Here is a 22,343-nt window from a genome sequence, read left to right as displayed (position 1 = left end):
AATATGTAAACGACTATGGTACAGCTCCCGTTGAATATTGCATGTCTTCAGCTGTGCAGGCTAATTCTTTTTAAAAGATAAAGTCGATCATATTCAATTAAACATCCGGGGGTGCATGCCTATCTAAACCTTGGTCAGAACATCTGAATTCAGAAGTTGCTCGATTTTACGATTACGTTATCAATGGCGCGTTTACAGTTAATTATTAATTCGCAAAGTTTAGAAGGATCACCACAGATGCATAATATGGTCGTGGTGGTACACTAATTGTTCAACGTAGTTGTTTCTGTCTGTCCTATACTTGCAAAACAAGTACTGCTGTCAGGAGGTTGTCATATTTAAGCATTTTGTTTCTTTACAGATTGCGATTGAATTAAAATGGCTGGATTACTTATTGTAATAATTTGTTTGCAATTCTTGTAATTATTATTATTATTATTATTATTATTATTATTATTATTATTAGATTAAGAAACAGGTTATTAAGGTACACAAACCTATTTAACAATACATGTGAAATGTTTTCAAACCATACCACACGATTGCTCACTATCCTCTGATTTCATGTTGTACCTGGGACTAAATGAATGCAGAAAAGTATGTACACATGTGGTAGAAGACGATGCAAATAATTTAGGAAGTTGTCTGTTGATTAAGTTAACAAATACAGTATAGAGGAAGACCGGGACAATGGCCCTTTATAAATATTTATATATATATACATATATATATATTATAATATACATATATATATATATAGATATATATGACATTACAATTTCACTGTAGTCAAAATTATTAAATTTATTTTGTCAAAATATATATATATATTTTTATTTTTCAAAAAATATTGGGAGTACAAAGCAAATGAATATGTTGCATACAGGAAAAAAAAAGAAACCAAGACGGTTTTAATGATCTGCAGTGTTGAAAACATTTACATGATCTCTCCACATCAATTATGCTTTCTCTCATTGGATCAGCTGAATCCCTGTCTTTGATTATTTACAGGGCTTGGAGATTTAGAATGGGAATTTCAGGTCTGCTGCAGTTTATCAATGAGGCCTCAGAATCGGTCAATGTGAAGAAGTATAAAGGGCAGACTGTGGCTGTTGATACTTACTGCTGGCTGCACAAAGGAGCCTTTTCTTGTGCAGAGAAGTTAGCTAAAGGAGAGCCCACAGATCAGTAAGTTATTATTTTTCAGTGGTGAAAAGCCTTTTTCCAACTTATATAAGTCAATCACACATGCAACAGTAACATTGTTTTTGTCATTTTCACCAAATTTTCACATTTTTAAAACCAAAAATAACTAGGTCTTAATGATAAGAAAATGAATAGGTTAAATAGTTGATTTCACAGAAGGCTACAGTTTGGATTAATATAGTACACAGAAACTCAAATAATATTTTTTTACTGAATGTATTAACTGTAGTTCCCTACGTTGCTTTACATTGCAACAGAAAAACAATAATCCATTATCTTTGTCTTGAAAGATTACAAAACATTTAATGCTCTCTTGTTTCAGATATGTAACTTATTGCATGAAATTTGTGGATATGCTCCTCACTTCTGGTGTGAAACCCATCTTGATTTTCGACGGATGCAATTTGCCTTCCAAACAGGAAGTAGAGAAGTCACGCAGAGAGTAAGTGCTGAAACCGAGTTCAGTTTTGTGTGACTTTTGAAACCAACCAAACAGATCTGATATAAATAAATAACTAATGAAGGTCTGTATCCTGTTTGTTTATCATTGAGTATGCAAAGTAGGGAAAGGGTTTGCAGATGTGTGCCTGCTTTCTGTTCACTGCCCTATGAAATGCCAGATGCATGATTGATACCTCCTTTGTTGTAGGCGTCGGCAGGCGAACTTGCAGAAGGGGAAACAGCTGCTTCGAGACGGAAGGCTGTCTGAGGCCCGCGAGTGCTTCACACGCTGCATCAATGTCACGCCAGTCATGGCCCATGATGTTATCAAAGCAAGTGCATTTTTATTCATGTCAGCCTTTACTGCTCTCTTTTACCAACCTGTTGAATGTTAATCTCTGAACTACAGAGTTTTATTAAAGTTACATTACACTCTATTGTATTGCCAGCCCATTTTCTGATAATGGGATAATTTCTTCAAGAACATGTTGTTCTGATGCTATTTTGTAATTGATGCACATGCATCAAAAAAAAAAAAGCAATTCATGCCCATTTATGTGGCCCTTTGCTTGTGATAATACAGACTTTAATCCTGGACCACTGTCTTGCAGGAACAGTTATTCAGGACCTCTTAAGATTGTTCCTTTGTGGACCAGCCTCTCCCTCACTTTCAGATATTTTCCACAGAGATTTTATTCACCTTTCCAGCACAATCAAGTTTAAAAAAAAAAAAAAAAAAAAAAGTTCATGTTACGCGTTCACCAATCCTCTATGGATGCTGGGTGTCAAGATTGTTCTGTATATTTGCAGCAAACATTTCTTTCCCACAAACATTGTTTGCTTTTACAGTGTGGTATGACAGTAGACTAGAAAGGGATTCATGTTTTCTCCTCGGACAGGCTGCCAGAGCTCGTGGTGTGGACTGTGTTGTCGCTCCCTATGAAGCAGACGCTCAGCTGGCCTTCCTAAACAAGAGCGGGATCGCACAGGTAGTGATTACAGAAGACTCGGACCTACTGGCTTTCGGCTGCAAGAAGGTACTGAAACAGCGCACTCGTTCCTTTAAAGGTCTTCAAAGAGACACTGCTTTCTTCATTTATTTTTGCATCATAGAACTATGGTGGGTTTGAGACATTGTCTTAATTGCTATCTAGATCAGGGTTTCCCAAGCCTGGTCCTGGAGGACCTCTGTGTCTGCTGGTTTTCATTCCAACTGAGCTCTTAATTACTTCACCAAACCCTTACTTGAACTAATAATGTGCTTAATTAGACCTTATTAAATGTCACCGATTTCAAGTTACTTATAAAATTGTATAGTTAATTTGAAATTTCCAACTGTTTAAAAGCCAAAAACATTTAAAAAGGTCTGATTAAGCCAGTAGTTCAATTAAGTAACTGAGAATAAAAACCAGCAGAAACGGGGGTTCCACAGCATTAGGATTGGGAACCCCTGGTATAGATCACTGAACAGATTGGTAAAATCATTCAGGACATCATCAATATCTTTCTGACTAACTGTAAGTTAACAGGATCTCCAATTCTTTTTAGGTGCTCTTGAAAATGGACAAATTTGGAAATGGACTGGAAATTGATCAGGCCTGTCTTGGGAAGTGTAAACAGCTGGGAGACGTGTTTACTGAGGAAAAGTTCAGGTACATGTGCATCCTCTCGGGCTGTGACTACCTAGCATCTATCCCCGGTATCGGTTTGGCCAAAGCCTGCAAGCTATTGAAGATGGCCAACAACCCTGACATAATAAAGGTAACTTGTATTATAAGATACACTGTCTCCTTGATCAAATATCTAGCTACATGGTAGCTATCTTTCTGGCATGGGTTTCTATCTCGTAGGAACAGTGATCTCCAAGTTGCATTTGTTAGTTAATGCAGGCGTTTTTTGCAGTTATGTTAAAGCAGTAAAACTGTTCTTATTTTTCTTCGCTCAGGTGATTAAGAAAATTGGTCAATACCTTAAGATGAGTGTGACTGTGCCAGACGAGTACATTGAAGGGTTCACCAGGGCGAATAACACCTTCCTTTACCAGCTGGTCTTTGACCCAATCACCAGACGACTTGTTCCTTTGAACCCATACCCAGATGATATTGACCCTAAATCACTAAGCTACGCCGGGCAGTATCCTTTGAAACGCAATTTATGTTTTTATTTTTTCTATTACTGATATGCTGTATTTTAGAAATAGAAAATGTTTTGGAATTTTGGCACTCGTTTCAAAAGTGATTAGTGCTTTGCCAGTATTGTATCTGGTGTACTGCACAATTTGTGTTTTTTTTTAAGTAACCAAACTGAATTACATTGATGCAATACCTGTTTTGACTGTTGTATTCATGTTTTGGTTTGTATGTTTTCCTTAATTAATTCTTCTTAGCCACATTGGGGATAAAGATGCTTTTCAAATTGCTCTTGGGAATGTGAATATCAACAACATGGAAAGGATTGATGATTACAACCCAGATACTGCGAAGGTAGGCTGGCTGGCTGCCTGGCTGCCTGTACCTCACACTTGTATGAAACTTGCTAAGAGAGTTTTTTTGGTTATTGGTAGGATCAGGATTGGAGAGTATATGGAGGCGTCCTGCCTTTGTGTCCGTTCGTCCATCTGTATGTCTCACTTAAGTGTATGTTCAATTGTTAGGGTTAGGACATTCATTGGCAACATATTTTAACACCAGAATCAAGTGGGTTATTAAAGCATCTGTCTTTTCACATGTGTATTGGGTATATGTAATCATGGAGATATATTGATTCTGATGTCTACATTTTGTATTTCTGTTGCTTGTGTTTTTTTAAGTGCTGTTTAATTCTTTATTTTCAGCCTGTGAAACCAAAGAGCCGTGGTTGGAATGACCGGAGTGCTCCTTGTGAGCTCAGTATATGGAGTCAGGGCTATTCACCTGCTGGCAGCCTCCTAACGAGCTTCCAATCTCAGTCAAAGACTGAGGTATCTCCAGAGAAAGCCTCTACCAAAGGACTAGCGAAGGTGATCAGTACTAAGGGAATAAAGCTGCCAAGCAGGGAGAAGCTGGCCAAGAGGGCAAGGGAGGGTAAGTTTTAGACTTTGTATCTATAAGCTCCTGCACAGCAGCCTGTCTGTGCATATGCATTTATAACTGCAGATATTTGAATACCAGCGTAAAGAACTCTGTTTATTTAAAGTTGTTTACTTTGTTATTTCCTACAGAAAATGGTATCTCTGAGACAGACCTGCTCAGTCAGTATTCATTCTCGGGGACCAAAAGGTTTAAGAAAGAAGAGGCTGAAGTTCCACAAAGCAGTGAGTCCCCTGGACAAGGCACTGGAAAGAGCCCTCGGGTAGAGAATGTCTGCCCTTCAGCTGAGAAGCTCGGCTCGCAGCCCAGGGTGCGAAACAGGTTTGCCACACTGCTGCAAAGGAGGAACCAAGAGGAAGGGGACACTGACGTGCCAGTGACACGTAGCAGGTACAATGCAGGCTTTCTATATAACAGACTGGTGTCTGTTCTGTTAATAACCAACATCTCTTATCTATACATTCCAATAGCACTTCCTGAAAATGAAAACATGATATTAAGTAAAATGGCTATAGATGCAAACAGGTCATGCAGATTGAAATTAAAAAATTGGAAGTTTAGGCACATCATGGTACAAAAACCTAGGTTGAAATGTCTCCCTGGTGCCAGATTTTTTTAAACTCCTGTTGGTAACATATTTTTATTGATCATTTTTCTGCCCTCATCCTATCAGGTTCTTCTGTAACTCCAGTTCTAGCGGAGATTCTGGAGTCAAACAGGAAAGTGCAGTAAAATCTAAGATGGGGGACTCCAGTCAGTCTAATGAGACCCCTGACTTGCTGACATTGATAGACATTGACAGTAAAGAGACGGAATCCAGGAAACCTGGACTCGCTAGCCCCAGTCCCCAAAGCTTTCCATCTTCTCCCTCAGGGAGAGGTACAGGGATCTTAGGCTGGTCAGGAAGTCTAGCTGAGAAAGCAGAGGCTTGCTCCTTTTCTGGTATCTCTTCACTGCAGCAATTCCATAGGAATAAGGACAGCAGCCCCTACTGGGGCAAACCACACCCAGAACCCTCTGCGTTATTAAATAAACTGAGTGAAGAGGATCACCCTTGCCAGAAAGCAGAAGAATCAGACAAGGAGGACCATCCCAGGAGTGGAGGAAGCTCCCCTCAGTCTCTGGGTTCAGACAGCCTGTCTCAGGGCAGCCTGACCTCTGGTGGGGAACCTCCATTTTCCCAGATATCCCAAAGGAGCACAGATTTTATTGTAAGCATGTATTTTTTTTATTTCATTTTTTTTTTTTTTTAACATAAACGGATTGTGCCTAATGTATTAGGAAGAGGGCTTGCCTGACAAAGCGGCTACATCCTCACTGCATGATGAAAAAATCCACTCTGTTTTAACCCCATGTGCACTGTTCTGCTTGATCCAGCTTCAACACCACCTGGGATCTTGCGCATATTGCAGAGTCACAGTCCTCTGCAACTTTCATCTTCCCTTGTCTGTCATCAGTCACTTTAGCCACTCATTGAAGAAGCATGATGCACAGATTACAAATTTGCTATCCATTTTACTGCCATCTTACTAAGTAACAGATAATGATTTTAGGTCCTATAGCACACAATTTGTCACATTGTTTGGCTTTTCCAAAACATTAAATTGTGCTGTACCTCCTTTTAATAGATCAAATAAAGTGGCTGAAACCTGTATGTTATACAAGTGACCTGAAAGGTGGGAGAACTCAAAAGGCAAAATTGTGCACACGTGCATTATAAACAAAGAAAAGGAATGAGGACTAGGTCCTAGTTTAGGTACCATCAGGGTTAAAGCTGAGAAAGTGACATAGATCTAAAAGATCAAGGTATCTTGCATGTCGAGGTATTCTGTCTCTTAACCTGTTTACCATCAGTTCCTTTATGCAAATCTTTTACGTGTTTCTGATAAAGTTTTACTCTTTGCTCAACATTTTAACAATGATTGTACTGTGCAATACTGCTGATTTAGTGTCTCTCTCCCAGCAAGAAAAGCTCCTGTTAATATTACTTGGATATTTATGTAACTATTTTATTTTGTAAAGTATGTTTTTTCGAATGTGTTTTCATACTTTCTAAAAGTCAAACCAGCCTACCAGGTATGTAAAACCGATTACACATTTTGATTTTCTTTTTTACTAGCTTGCGTCTTTCCGGCTTAAGGTAGTGTAGACAGAGTTTTCTATGACACTTGAAACATGTCTGTAATCTGTCTGTTTTATATTACACAGTGCAGATATCTTTCTCTGTACCTGGCAACCATCCATCTACTACAAAGCTTTTATATTGACCAGAACACATGACAGAGAAGGAATTTGCATAACAAATAAACATAGACAGACTATCCACACAAAAGGGTTTTCTGCAGGATTCTAAAATAAGCTGTTTTTGATGCAGTAGGAGGTAAATCTAACCTCTCATGTTTTTTTAGGATATAAATAGTCAAGAATTTAATGCTAGTGAACATGCCAGTCGCTCCCCTGAACTGAATGAAAAGAAGTCTAGCAGTACCAAGACCAAGGTATTTACCCCTGGTTATGTGGCAAAGTCATTCTTGCCACTTGGCTGGAAATGCAATGTTTTTGAAAGGAAGTACATGTAGAAAACTGTATGTTGTAGTATTTGGCTGTCATGATGATATACCCACACATGCTGTGCCTTATCTAGAGTGCTGGATTCTGTTACTGGCTCAGAAAAAGCCATGGGGAACACACATTGCCCAAAGGTTTACCAGCAAAGCCTACGTGTGCATCTTCAAAATGTGTCTTGTAGATTTACTGGAAATGCATCTTCTTTTTGTATTGGATTAAGAGTTGTATTTATAAGACGTCAAAGGAACCAGCTGGAGGAAGCGCCTGACGTATCTGCTTTCACTGTTTCAGGTCTCGGGGTTGCTCAGAGACAGTCCTTCTTGTTCAGAAAAGACCAGTAAAATCAAGCTCTCCAGGCCAGCCAATGCGAGCGGGCTCAGTAAGAGGTCCTCTCAGAAGAAGAAGGCCAGGGTCAATGACGAGAACAAACCAGGCTTGCAGGTCACAATCAGTGACTTGTGGAAGAATTTTAGATTTAAAAAGTAAGTATTGAATCGCTGTACTGGAGCATAGCAGGACATCGCTGAACTGGCAACATGCTACAGCCAGCACACTCATATCCAACCCTATAAAATTTTGACTTCAGTGACGGTTAAAAGAGTGTGACGCATATCTGATTATTTCATTCTGGCCCGTTCCGCTTGTCTGTTTTTTCAGGAAACAATGTCAAATGTACATAGATGAAAGCAGAGTTTTAAAATAAGTAGGCTTCCATTTAGATGTACTGTAGTTGGTTTTGTTGGTACAGTACTATATTTTCAACAGAAGTATTATAATATGATTCTGAAAATATCACTTCCCAAAAGACGACTGTAGAAGTGGATTGTAATACAGTACATACTTTTAAATACTGCTACAATACATACCGTATGTAAAATTCCCCATTAACGGCAAAATGAAATCAAAATGTTACCCATGCACAGCATACAATGTAAAAGTCAACGTAATTTAGCAAAATAAAGATGCACAGTAAAGATGGACTGATTTGGCATGTGATAAAAAATAAACGAGTGTTGTGAAGGATAAAGAAATACATTGTAACATTGAAGAGATGGGCTTTGTAGTCGGAGAGTCCTGTAAAATAGAAAAAGGGAAACATTTTTATGAGTGTGTGCTTGGCTCTAGAGCTTTACGATCAACAGTGATGAAACTTGTCTGCGCATTTCCCACATGGCCCAGTAGGTGGGGCAATGTAATAAATCAAACAAACTTGTGCTTTTCATAAAAAATCTGATTAGCTAAATACACCAACAATAATCTGATGCTTAAACAGAGCAGCTATTCTGCATTCTTTTTAAACAAGAGTAAAAACAGCATTTCAGTTTTATTTGGAATTTTACTTATTTTGACTATTGCCTAATACCATGGATTACAAATTCCACCATCAAAACAGTATCTTTTATTGTGCTTCATTGTTTTACTTCATCATGAAGGTATGGCATTAGTAGAAATGCAAGACCCTGCAAATATGTTTGGAATGTGTTTTGCTACATTCCCCAAATTTATGTAACGCTTCTCTGAAAAAAAAAAAAAAAAAAAAAACGAAATAATTGTTATTGTGTTGTAAAAGATTGCAGCGACCCGATCCAGTAACTTTTTGTCAGAGGGGAGAATTATACAGTTTGCAAATGGTAAACGGTATGAAAAAAAATACATTGTTGCAAAAAACTAACTGTATATACATGTAACCAAAAAAATGTAAATACTCTCTGGTTCCATAAATTGAATGACAGAAGTGTACTGTAACAAGGATGCAACATCTATGAGCAAGAACATTTACTATTATTACAACCGCCAAAAAACAATCGTTCCTAACAGATCAGTCGGCCTGTCTCTGGTAATGGTCAAACCTGAAGATTATGTTCGAACTTGACTAGACTAAGGTCAGCATACAGATACCAACACTAACAATAAGGCACAAAATCCATAAGCACAAACAAAAAATGCTAACCCCCCCCTCCTCATAAAATCTCCTCATAAATGAACCCCTGATGTAACCTTTTCAAAAATATGTTCCAGTGTTACTTTAGCAATTTGCTGAATAATGCAGTATTCTGCAGACAGTAATTTTAATGCAGTAAAATGAACATTTTCTTCATAGGCAGTACTGTTTTCACAAAGACCTGCCGTATTATTACTAGTAGTTTTTTGTAAGGTGCAATGGAGGAAACATACGGCTGTCTTCACAGAACTGGGTCTGTAAAACCAAACAACATTGAGTTTATTCTCTACAACAAAGTTTTCATAAGTACCCAAGGCCCTTTACTTTGAGTGAAAACCAGTGCAAATATTACATTTCCTGGGTAAATATCGGTGGTTGTATTGGGTGACTCGGCTCCCTAGGTTTTATTTGCTGTGAAAGCCAGCTATCTGAATGGCCATGTAAAGCTGGTGAAGTTAACGGTTAACTATTAACCTGTATCAGTACTACAGCACATTAACCAGACGGCCTTACTTTGACACTGAAACAAATTATTTATTTGCATAAAATTAAAGAACTACCTATACTTTTTGTAAAACTAGGAAAATAAAAATGAAAGCACCTGGGTTATACCTTTTAACAGTCAAGTTTAAAGAAACGATCAGATACAACTGAAACTATATTTTACTATATATATTTATATAGATATATATATATATATATATCTATATATATATATTATATATAATATATCTATATATAAGATATAATAGATATATATATATATATATAAAAGATTTTCTTTTTCTTTTAATGTTTTTCCAGAGGACAAGAAAAGGTTAGTCCTGCCAAGAAAGCTGAACCCATGTCCCCGGTTAAGGACAATAGTCAAGCTCTCACTCCAGACACTGACAAGGACATCTTCAATGATCCAGAGTGTTCGCATGTTCAGAGAGCCATTTTATGCTGATGGTCTTCTAGCATTCTTATTAAATGCAATGGTTTATATTCTACATGATTTTTTAAATGTTTAACTTTTTTTTACAGGGTTCTTGGGGAGGGGATCTGTCAAAGTAAATACTATATTTGTATATATTTACTGATGATAAATAGTCAATGTATTTTGTTACTGAATAAATATTTCAGATTTTCTCTATTATTCTGTCAGGTTATTTTATGGAAGGTTATTCCTTTCTATTTCTGGACTTGTCAATATTTCCCCATGGTTTATAGCTTTCCTCAGGCTTGTATACTTGTTTCTATGATACTAAGCTTGCTATAGGTTTCTCCTCATTCTGTCTGCTGTATCTTCTAGTCGTATCCAAAACAACACCTTTCCTCCATCTCCAAGACTACACCTCATTACAGTCAGCAACAGGAGGGGCATTGGGTGTAGCTTGGTTGAAACCTACAAAAGTAAAGACAATAGATTCCAGCAAGTGAAACAGAGAAGGAATTCACCCAAGTTATCTTATTGAGAGGAACTGTAGTTCCTTGTGCCAAGTTATCAGTGCAGAGAGAACTGCCAGAGACTTTATACAGCAAGAATAGTTTACGTGTTTTCAGGGTATTGGCGCAGCAAAAATAAATCAGTCAAAAGCACCATTTCACTTTTAATTTGTAGTTCCCAACAGTCTGGTGAAATGTAGAAAAAAAAGTCAATACCTATGTGACAGAGCGAATGAATCCTAGTCAACAATCTCCCTCCCGACCTGTGAGGGCACGGTATAACAGGAACAGTGTGCCTCGTACTGGATGGTTCGGCAGTTCATTCCAGGGTCAGTCAAAAGCCAGCCATCCAGGAAGGGGGCGGAGTCACAATACCAGAAGTCATCGCCCTAGTATGGTAAGTGATGTGTCAGTCATGGATTGGAGGAGACGTGATTTGACTAGCTATCGGAGGGGGCGTAACGAAGGGTATTTCGGGGATGTGAAGATGCAATCTGTTCCTTTGTTATGGTTGCAAATGACAGACCAAAGTGAAAGTAAAACCGTGAGAGTTTCAATTTGTTTGTTACTCACTTGTTTTTGTAATTATCAGGCAGCTAACAACCAGGAGCTGTCGCTGTCAAGCTAGCATCCAACCGAGATCCCAAACACTGCACCAGTCACAAATAACTGTTCAGCATATAGTAAGAAATAAGTTGCCAAAATAAGGTAAAAATGTATTTTTTCTCCAATTAGTTTGCAGATTTTTGCAGACCCCAGCCACTTTTATTCATGCATATGTATATTACAGGACATCTGAGTTTAATGAAAATAACTTGTTTTGTCAACATGGAAATATACTAGGGAACACACTTACTGTGATGTCTATATCATTTATATTAAATAATTTATTTCTGTTTTAAAAAGGAACATTTGCCTGCAAAAAAAGCAATTTTTGCTTTTTTTTTATATAAATATCTGGCATGCGTGAGATTTGAAAATATGACCTTCAGTTTGCAATCTTGTTGTGTTATTACTGTCAGTGCTAGATGATTAGTTGAGACAAGCAGTATTTTGAAAGATGTCAGCCAGTTCAAAATTACCTGGACTTTGTTATATTTTGGAGATTTTTCAAGTCCTCATCATTCTGAGATTCTGATCTTGATCTCTGAAAAATGTTGGTTTCCTGTGAGTGTAAAGCTCACTGTGAGCCTATTTGTGGTTCTCACTGCACAAAAAGAAACGTTAATTTCTGCGAATTAGCTATATGCTGAAGGATAGCCTATATATTTGGTAAAAGTAAAACACAAATGCAATAATAAATGAATACATAGATATTTCTTTATCTATCTTAATATTTCTTTTTCACTATCAGATAAACCCTGCCATTTAAAACTGTATGAAACAAAAATAAATACTCAACCGTTCTTGTTCGATTCTATATTAGTGAAGATTTTTGTACATAAAGGTCATTATGCTTTACTTTCAAATAAAAAAAAATAATATTGTAACGACAATTGCATTGTGCAGGACTACTTGTCTGTTCAGTTTGTCTCGTCTGTATTTTATGTTACATATGTATTGTAAGGGGAATACTGTTACTTAGCATGGAAAGGGGGAGTGAGTGAATGAGTAGGGAGAATGTGTGTTGCTGTTTTCTGGGGTTGCAGAGCATAGATATGACTGATTGATGAGCCGGACAGCATTAGGAAACGACAGGAGGTTGTATAATAAGGTGGGTGCGACCGGACAGAATATGCAGTGAAAGTACCAAGACTAAAACGTAGGGTTAATGTTTTGGTGCCGTCAATTCTGGCCCCTGACAGAAATTCTCTGTAGTTTCAAATAAAACAAACACTTTGAGAATTCAACACCGTCTCTGAGTACAACTTCCTAAACATGAAAACGTTACAATATACTAAATGAACAGATCAAACTTATTATGATAGTTTGTAAAATCAGATGAAAACTTTCAATACAATCAGGATAATACATAATAATTTACAACATCTTGTTCTGATATTGCAATGTCATCTTATACAACATTCTGTTAAACATACTGTAACACAGAGGGACAGTGCTTAAAGAAAGGGGTTTTGTAACAGGAGCCCGGGTCAAATCTCAGGTTCTATTGTAAGTGACTCTGCAGCAGCAGCTGTTGATGCATCGTTCACCCACCCTAATCTCTATAAACCACTTTGGATAAAAGTGTCTGGTAAATGATTAATTATTATTCTATTGAAACAAACCAAAGCTCCTGAAGTTTTTGTCAATTATATGTTATTGTTATTGTTATTTCTTCTTGGGGCAGCCTTGGCCAGCACTTAGCAAATGGGCACAGCTGTGAGGGCAGTGGGGGCCAAGGTTGCCCCAATTGTTTCTTCTAACTTTGCTTTTGTTTTTGATACAAGTTCGAAGAAGCAATTGGGGCAACCTTGGCCCCATCGGTTTTACAGTGGTGCCTATTTGCTTTGTGCTGGGCAAGGTTGCCCCAATGGTTTCTTGAGACTTGGCTTGTGTTTTTGATATCTCCACTTTAAATGGCTGGGCACTTCTGTTAACTTGACGTTTTTTCACATTTCCAATGTGAGTATAACAATTGGAGCTGATTGATCTTTTACTGAACACTTTTTTTGTTGGCAGCCTCTTTTGCACATAGGTGACCTGGGTAGTATAATGTCTTGGGAGACCATATAGTAATAAAGACAAATTAGTAGTCAAGTTAGTGAGGTTTTCCCCCAGCTCCCCGGTATCATTAAGTCTGCCTTCTTTGTGTAAGAGAGCAGCCTTCATAAAATGGCCACCTGGTGGTTGAAAATGGTTAAAAATCTCTTTGTAAGTCAGTGCACAGATCGGTAAATGAGTTCCCAGGGCAGCATTGGCAAGTACGAGTGCTCTATTGTTGTTTGTTTTGCTTTGACTTGTGTCTGCCTAAAGCTGAGAGAGAGAGTGTGCATTTTCACTCTAGGAATCCACCTATTGAAATAACATGTTCTGGTTCTCAGAGTGGATAATGGAGAAAGCAGAGTTAATAAGTGCACACATAATGGACGCAGCTCATTGGAATGTGCAAACAACAGAACAGAGCTCAGTTTATCAACATGTATTTCCTACCGTGAATAGGTTTAAACTCTGTATAAAATGCTGTCAGAAAATTAACTGATTTTAATCCAGTCTGTTGATAATTTTGGTTTAGTTGGGACTCCCTTTAAAAAGACTTTGCTCCGACATGTCCCCCTAATTGAAAAGAGTAATTTACTAATAAATTATACAAATATATACATTCATATTTTATTACATATACATGACCATAGATAATACATTAAAGTGCTATACTGTATAGTTATTGTATAACCACAAGTTTTGCATCACCCTATAGAATTAACACATTTTGCTTCATAAAGTCGCATGAAACCTGCTGAATAATGTTACGTTTACATATTGAGTTACATACTGCTTTGCAGTTTTCTACATACTTAACGAAAAACTAAATGTGTAATTTTGAAATCTAACATGAAATACTACACTACTATTATGGCTTTCAGTAGACTTTTGTGATATCATTTTGTAATTTATTTAATTACATGATGTAAAATAAAAAGATCCAAGTTATGTTCTTATAGTTTTTTCTTTTTTTTTTTTAGATTATGTCTCAATCCTAAAATTCAAGGCCATAACTGTAGTATTCTTTATCTGATAGTGTTTAAATGCAATGTCTATTTTATATAAAATGCCTGCTACATTGCTCTGTAGTCACTAAGTAAAGTTGGTCTGCTTGTGATGAAACCCCTCGTTTAACAGATGTAATTAAAACCTGGCTATGTGGGACCTTCCAAGCACAGGAGGAATGTTTTGGCACTGGAGTCTGTTGTACATTGCTGCTCGTGTTTATGAAGTAAGATGTCTTCTAGTTTGGTTTTCATATTCTTGCACAATCATAGTTTCATTGATCTGCATGCCATCAGAATTCCTGTGAACAATTCTTGTGTCAAATGTGATGAGTCAGCCTCTTGGCATAAATGCCAGCATTAAACTACCAACAGTGTTTTGGTAATGCTAATCTTGTCCTGTAAGAATGGTGCTTGCCAACAGACAGCAGGTGTGGGTAAAGACAATTGCAATGCGATTATGAAACTATTGACATTGAATATTATATAAAATATATATTTATGCAGTACGATATACACATTTATACCACAAGCCTGGGTACATCTGGTATGGGATACATTTTTGCTATTCCACTTATGTGGCAGATAGAAAGTTTGGTATAAGAGGAGAATAAAATAATTTAAAAGTGAAAAGATAAGAGGGTAGGGGAGGAGATCGTGTGAGGTCTTAAGTGGGAAATCTGTTCTGGTACAGGTGTTATTTCATTAATTCTGAATGAGCTATCAGTTACAAGTTGTGCTAATGCTTCTTGTTCTTTCATTTCTGTATCTCATCATGTATAAAGTGTTTATAGATTGTATTATAAAGTGCTTCAGGTCTCTTTTTCTCTTGGCCTGACATGTGGCTGGTGGAAACAATAACTCTAAAAGGTGCGCCCAGGTTCTCATAGGTATTTCGTTTGTGAACCAGCTGTAGTAGAGTGGTGGAGTAGAAGCGTGCCACGTCCATAACCCAGAGATAGATGGATCGAAACCATCTTCTGCTTCATGTGAGGTTTCAACCTCTCAGCTTTGCTGACCCCACCTTCACTTTAGTGCCTCAATAGCACAATACTCAGTGGCATCTTCATACATGCATACAGTATAACATTCAAACCTCAATAATACTAAAATATGAGGTCAGCATAGAAACTGAAAGTTTCTTTGCCTTCATTTGGTTAATTCCACATGTCAACTGAAGTTAAACCATTGCCGCCCTGTACTCTGAGTATCAACAGAAGAAGCACATCCAACCCACCCATACTGCAGGCAAGAATACAAGAGCATAGAGTAAGTGCTTGCTAATCTATTGCTTTTACATTGTTCCCTCAGCAGCTCCACTGCATGCCTGTATACAGCCCAGCCAACACTTGCCTTGTTGTTACCTATACACAGCACAATTAGTTAAGTGTTATACTGCCATTTATAGCACACCTCTTTAACGATTGTATAATCTTATATGTGCAGACAAACCATGTTGAACATGTATAACTTATTTTACAAAGTAAGAGGTCACCCTCAAAACACATGTAGAAACCTATTAAAAGTGGAGTGATGTCCATTTCGTTATCGATCTTCTAATGTTATTGTGGAAATTAAAGTTCAATAAAGGCAGTATTAAATACAAATTGTGGTTGGTAGTCTCACTTGTATAGTAAGGCTGGAAAAAGGTCTGTGTGTAAAAATTGTATTTTTAAGTGAAGTGATTGGCATTCGACAGAGCACTTCCTGAAACCTAAACTTCACAGCAGCTAAAAAGTTATTAAGCTGTTTTCATTACACCCTGTCTAAAATGGAAATATTATCAATGCACTTCCCAAGTGCAGCAATCAAGAACCTTGACCTTGCACAGGTTTTCATTACCAAGACAGAAACTTCTGGCTGTGGCAGACATCCAGACTAGTTTCTAAGGCAACCAACTGCATGGTTAAACACAAAAACATTTCCTGTTCTTAGGCTCCTAATCATCTCCTCCCCTTTGACAACAAACAACTGAGGTTGAACCTGTTTAATAAGAATCAAGTTAGGCGCATTGCAAAACAATGTTTATTTGGTGACATTTTGAATGTATGATTCATTGAGAACATTCTTGAATGAGTTACGCATTTTTACAAAGAAGCCAAATATTCAGGAATAAAACAGGTGGAATGAAACGCTATAAAATCACCTGTGGGGGGTTTACTATGTTTTATTCACTTTCCAGGAAAAATACCTCTGAAAAGATAGTGCAAGGCTCATTTTCTGAAGAGAAATAGTGTTGCACTATGTGTTGAAACCCATACAGTAGGTCAAACATTGTATGTATGTAGTATAATGGACACTTCATTGTAATATATGTACTATGGAGGACACAAACTATATATATATATATATATATATGAGTATACTATAGTATATATATTGTATAGGGAGTGTTTTTTTTACCCACCATGCATGCAGAATACTGTAACCACCTTGAACTATGCATACTTCATACATTATTCAGCAATATTACAATGACGTACTTCAAGGTGGTGGCTATAGTATTCTCAAATATATCAAATGGTCACTGTATTTTAATGTAACATATTTACCATACAAACACTGCAATATAGATAGTGACTGTAGCAAATGCTGTTGAATAACCATCTTGGAGTACAGCAAAGGGCTTCACTATTGTTCTGTAAACAATTTCTGTTTTCCCCAAAAAGCGAGTTGCTTTACAAGGCAGCCTGTAAACTTTTCCTGTCTTTGAAATGCCATCTGAGATTGTTCTGGATTGGTCTGCTTTGAGGGTCTGTACCCGATCCAGTTACTTTTCTCTGAAATGTGAAAACTCTGCCCCAGTCATTTCAAACCCCTATTCATACATATATTCTCAGACACTTTCTTACTCTGGGGCTAAGTTGTCTTGAATGAGCTGAATGAGTTTGCAGCTGACTATAACTATAGACTACATGTTTTTTCTTTTTGTGGTACTAGAATAGATTTACTATAACATACTACAGCATTCCATACAGTACACGATTATGTAAAAACCATTGCATTAAAATCTTTAATACAACCAAACAGTTTCAATTTTGTGAAATGGTTTTGTTGTGACAATAAAACCAAGTATAGCCAGATCTGTGGTCCATTGTAGCTGTTTTAATGTATCACTGCCTCTGTACAGTGACATTCTGCCTGTTTAATACTCTTACATCCTTCAATAGCAATTCAGACTAATTCCATTTCATACAAAACTGAAAAATTCTCATATACTTGAAAACAGAGCCCTGATTGGATAGACAGGTTGCAATGGTTCAGTGGTTCCTGCCCGGAATCATGCTTTACACCACTCATGAGGAATGATCTCTCAATGCAGCTCGCCACAGAACACAAGATTACCTCTACACATCACAATCTTTCCAACATATTAGAGTGCTGTGTTCCAGTGACTTTGGTCATGATAAACTACTGCTTTTGATTTCAGCAGTGTAGAAACAGTCTAAAAACAACAGCATTCCATCACTCCGGCAACCATGGAGAATACCGCAAGAGAGCAACGTAAAAGCAAACATTTCTAGATTTATTCAAGTATCCAAGAATGAAAAAAAAAAAGTATATGTATGTTCTTTTAGTTTCACAGGGCTTCTTCAAACTTTGTATTTTGATGTAAGACTGCCAGCATTGGTGTTCGTATGCGATGAATGCTGCCTGAGGTAGAGTGGAGTTTTATTCGTACAATGTGAGGCCAATGCCTACAAGCCATGCATGGCAGACGCTTGGGGAAAAGACCTAGAGCTGGCCTTGAAAGAGCACTCTTTGTGCCAGAGGTGGATGTAGGGGAGTCTCAGGGGAATTAGCTTTTCGTTTGATCCTCTTCCAGCTCCCTCCAGCAAGTGCACCAGGGCGTTTCTAATGTTTGTCTCTGTTTGACTTTGATTGTTGGTATGGTCCTCTATAGAAACCAGAATGTTTTCCAAGACAAGTTTCAAAATAATATTAATTGTTGTGTGAACTGACGTCACAGCTCGGGGTGAAGCCAGGTCGGCTACAAAGATACAAAATATTAAATTGACAAATTGTACTAATTATTAAATTGTTTTATCAATCAATGAATCAAATAATTTTTTTATATTTGTATATTATTGTAATGTTGGAGGAGAAGAATGTGCAGCTGCTGATACAGGAAGGGAGACCTGGAAGAATACACCTGTAAAAACAAATGGGAGGTAGAGTATTGCAGGTGGACAGGTATTTATCTGTAAACGACACCTTGACAGAGGCCACAATGGTGTTTTTAACATGTCACCAGGATGTAATGACTGAAAGAGAAAATTGTTTTAAATGGTTTGCAGCAATGTTAATGTTACTGTGAAAAAGTAATATACTGCTGTACAAATTACTGATTAGTGGCTCCAAAAGATATTGCTGCTCTAGAAAGAGTGCAAAGAAGAGCGACCAGAATTATTCCGGGTATGTCCTATGCAGACAGGCTAAAAGAATTGAATCTGTTCAGTCTTGAACAAAGAAGACTACGCGGCGACCTAATTCAAGTATTCAAAATTCTAAAATGTATTGACAATGTCGACCCAAGGGACTTTTTCAACCTGAAAAAAGAAACAAGGACCAGGGGTCACAAATGGAGATTAGACAAAAGGGCATTCAGAACAGAAAATAGGAGGCACTTTTTTACACAGAGAATCGTGAGGGTCTGGAATCAACTCCCCAGTAATGTTGTTGAAGCTGACACCCTGGGATCCTTCAAGAAGCTGCTTGATAAGATTCTGGGATCAATAAGCTACTAACAACCAAACGAGCAAGATGGGCCGAATGGCCTCTTCTCGTTTGTAAACTTTCTTATGTTCTTAAAAAGTAATCTGATACATATTACTGTTTACTTTAGTATATATTACTGATTACACTATGTAACACAATTTTTGTTCCTGGGTAGTAAGTGTTATTTCCTAATTGCTTATGCCTCAAAATATAGAAAATGGCTATTATTCCCCACAAACTTTGCTTTTGTGACCAGGACAGTGATATTTTGAAATTTACCTATTTCCAATGAGAAATCAACATATGAATCCAAATTAACATGTATTTATACTAAAGTAATACAAAAATGGCTACAAAAATTTAGAAGTGAGTAGTTTTTCGAGATTTACAATTATACTGTAAATCACTTTTACGAATCAGCCCCCAAATGTAGTCTCCCATCATGTTCTCGTTATACTGTCCTTGGTAGCGACGTTCAAAGTCCAGTATATCCTGGTAGAAGCGCTCGCCTTGCTCCTCCGAGTACGCTCCCATGTTCTCCTTGAATTTATCCAGATGAGCATCAAGGATATGGACTTTGAGGGACATCCTACAGCTCATTGTGCCGTAGTTCTTCACCAGAGTCTCAACCAGCTCCACATAGTTTTCGGCCTTGTGATTGCCCAGGAAGCCCCGAACCTCTGCAACAAAGCTGTTCCAAGCTACTTTCTCCTTACTAGTGAGCTTCTTGGGGAATACATTGCACTCCAGGATCTTCTTTATCTGTGGTCCAACGAAGACACCGGCTTTGACCTTTGCCTCAGACAGCTTAGGGAAGAAGTCTTAAAGGTACTTGAAGGCTGCCGACTCCTTATCTAGAGCTCTGACAAATTGTTTCATAAGGCCCAATTTGATGTACAGTGGTGGCATCAGCACCTTCCGGGGGTCCACCAGTGGCTCCCACTTGACGTTGTTCCTCTCCACAGAGAACTCGGTCTGCTGTGGCCAGTCCCGCCTGTGGTAGTGTGCCTTGGTGTCCCTGCTGTCCCAAAGGCAAAGATAGCAGGGAAACTTGGTAAAACCGCCTTGGAGACCCATCAGGAATGCCACCATTTTGAAGTCTCCTATGACCTCCCAGAAAAATGCAGATATGTATCCACTTAGGCAGCTGGAACTAAACTGAAATGGTGGGCTTAAGGCCCCTGTATTTATACTACTATTTATATTACTGGAAAGGTCTAGAAAGTTCTAGAAGTTACTCCAAGTTTACTCAGTACTGAATCTGTCTGGAATGTTCTGGAAAATAGGTACATTTCAAAATATCACTGTCCTTGTCACAGAAGCAAAGTCTGTGGGGAATAATAGCCATTTTCTATACTTTTGAGGCATAAGCAATTAGGAAATAACACTTACTACCCAGGAACCAAAAAAAACACAGTGTTATTTATTACTGTTCTATTTTACCAAACATAATGATTAAAACAGATAATAAAAGCATGAAAGTATTCTGATTACAAATAACATACTGTAAGTTACGGTAACTACATTAGTCAAGCTAGCTGTGATCTTTCAGACCTCTTTAAGCTATCCTGTCATTTCTGTGGCCCCCTGGACCTTGTCTAAGTCACAACTGATATGGAGTTGAATATGGAGTCGGGGTAGATTCTGAGGCACAGTTTTTCAGAACCTCATTGCCAGACACTCACAGCTTTATGAGTAAAAGTGCTTTCTAAAGAACAGCCTCATAAAATCTAATCTGCAGGACTCAGTGTTCACTGTCCTGGTTGATACAGATCTACCACTATTCATTGTTTGGGTTATTTTCTGTATGGATTGAGGCCAAGATCTTGCTTTATCAGTCACAAGTCACTTCCAAAAACACATACACTGATTAGTATTCTGGAACAGTTGTCATTCAGATACAGAGAGTCTAACTAGTTGGGCACCCACTAAAGCCCCTTTAAAACTCAATTACCGCTAATCTGCAATGTAATAAGTAAGCAGCTCTTGTCGTTATACACTGCACTGTTCATTAAATGACACGTGGTTCAGCTCCTTTCCATCATATTGTCTCATTGTGTGCTCTTTAGTTCCTAATAAATTGCTCCCGAAATAAATAACAGATTTGGGGACCTCTCACCACCTATAGATAAATATTAGATCTTCCACCAATACCAATCTGTGCTGTGCTCACACTCCACTTATTCCACATCTTATTGGAATTCCATGACAGAAAATGCAGAATCCATAAATCTCCTTCACAATATCTGTGCTCATATCAGTAGTGTACTGAACTGTGGCTCAACCACATACCTTGTTCAGTACATGGCGAGAGCACTGTGAGTCTGATTGCAATGCATTCCAGTCATTTTTTTGTGAAGAGTTTCAAATAACCTGAATACTTGTGTTATCTGTACTGAAAGGAAACACTGAAGGAATGTTTGCCTTTGGTGTCTTTGTGAAAATGCAGGGTATGGTACTGAAACTGTTTGGATTCCATCAGTCCCTATGTCATTGTGACCAGCTACAGTAAGGACTTTTTGTATCTTTATATTTCTCTTGGAGGTCTGCAATACACTGTATTTAATTTACTTGCCATGGTTCTTACAGACTCCATGACAATCTGACCCCCTCCCTCTTCTCCCCTGCATGCTGCCATTGTTTTCATGCACACATCTACCTGTCCACCACTTCTGCACTATGATGCACTGTCCATCCACAACTAGCTTTTCTTCAGCCACAGCCACACATGTTTACTCCACTGCTCTTCCTCCTCTAAGAGGTTACCACGAATGAAATCCTTAACCACACCTGTTGTGCTCTGCAAGGATTTCACATGTTCAGTTTGTTACAGAAAATATTGTAACTTTGGGCTTGCAGACCTTGCTTCCAGGCATTCTGTCATGCTTGTGCTTTCTAGGTCAGTGAAACTTTTTCCACCCCCAAGTATTTTTACCTCTCATTAACAAATATGCAGTTTCCCTTAATGAGTGCCTAATCAGTGACAAGCTTTAACCCTGAAGGTATTGCATTGCATTAGAAATGACCTAGGAAGTACAAGTATGACCTTTGGTTAACTTAGACACTGTAGCAACATAAAAAACAAAATAATACATTAATTCTAATTTGCGCTTCTTTTGCAATTGGATGGAAGTCTATTCATTTGTAATATGGTACTTTTAACCCTGCCATTCTGCTCTTGACCTCAGAGTGACTCCAGGTAGCCCACTTGACCTGCTATCAATCACTCACCACCCACACACCAGTGACAAGTGGACAGCACACAGACTTTAGAAGTTTAGAAGCAGTATGTGTTATTAACAGTTAGATTTTTTTTTGTGACAT

The 22,343-nt window shown here is 37.9% G+C and overlaps 1 protein-coding gene across 1 annotated transcript; it reads left to right on the top strand.

The window, feature by feature from the left end:
* The first annotated feature begins 1,016 nt into the window (after positions 1-1,016).
* On the top strand, positions 1,017-10,276 carry LOC121316747 (exonuclease 1-like). Its single transcript, XM_041251888.1, has 13 exons — positions 1,017-1,188; positions 1,529-1,648; positions 1,856-1,979; positions 2,547-2,684; positions 3,196-3,408; positions 3,593-3,780; positions 4,034-4,130; positions 4,481-4,709; positions 4,847-5,105; positions 5,389-5,926; positions 7,124-7,213; positions 7,575-7,765; positions 10,030-10,276. Exons 1-13 carry the CDS (start codon positions 1,028-1,030, stop codon positions 10,172-10,174), a joined length of 2,493 nt encoding a protein of 830 aa, XP_041107822.1. The 5' UTR covers positions 1,017-1,027; the 3' UTR covers positions 10,175-10,276.
* Positions 10,277-22,343: the final 12,067 nt, after the last annotated feature.

Source organism: Polyodon spathula, chromosome 6 (assembly GCF_017654505.1).
Source record: "Polyodon spathula isolate WHYD16114869_AA chromosome 6, ASM1765450v1, whole genome shotgun sequence".
Lineage (NCBI taxonomy): Eukaryota > Metazoa > Chordata > Actinopteri > Acipenseriformes > Polyodontidae > Polyodon > Polyodon spathula.
This window is presented reverse-complemented; position numbering and strand designations above follow the sequence as displayed.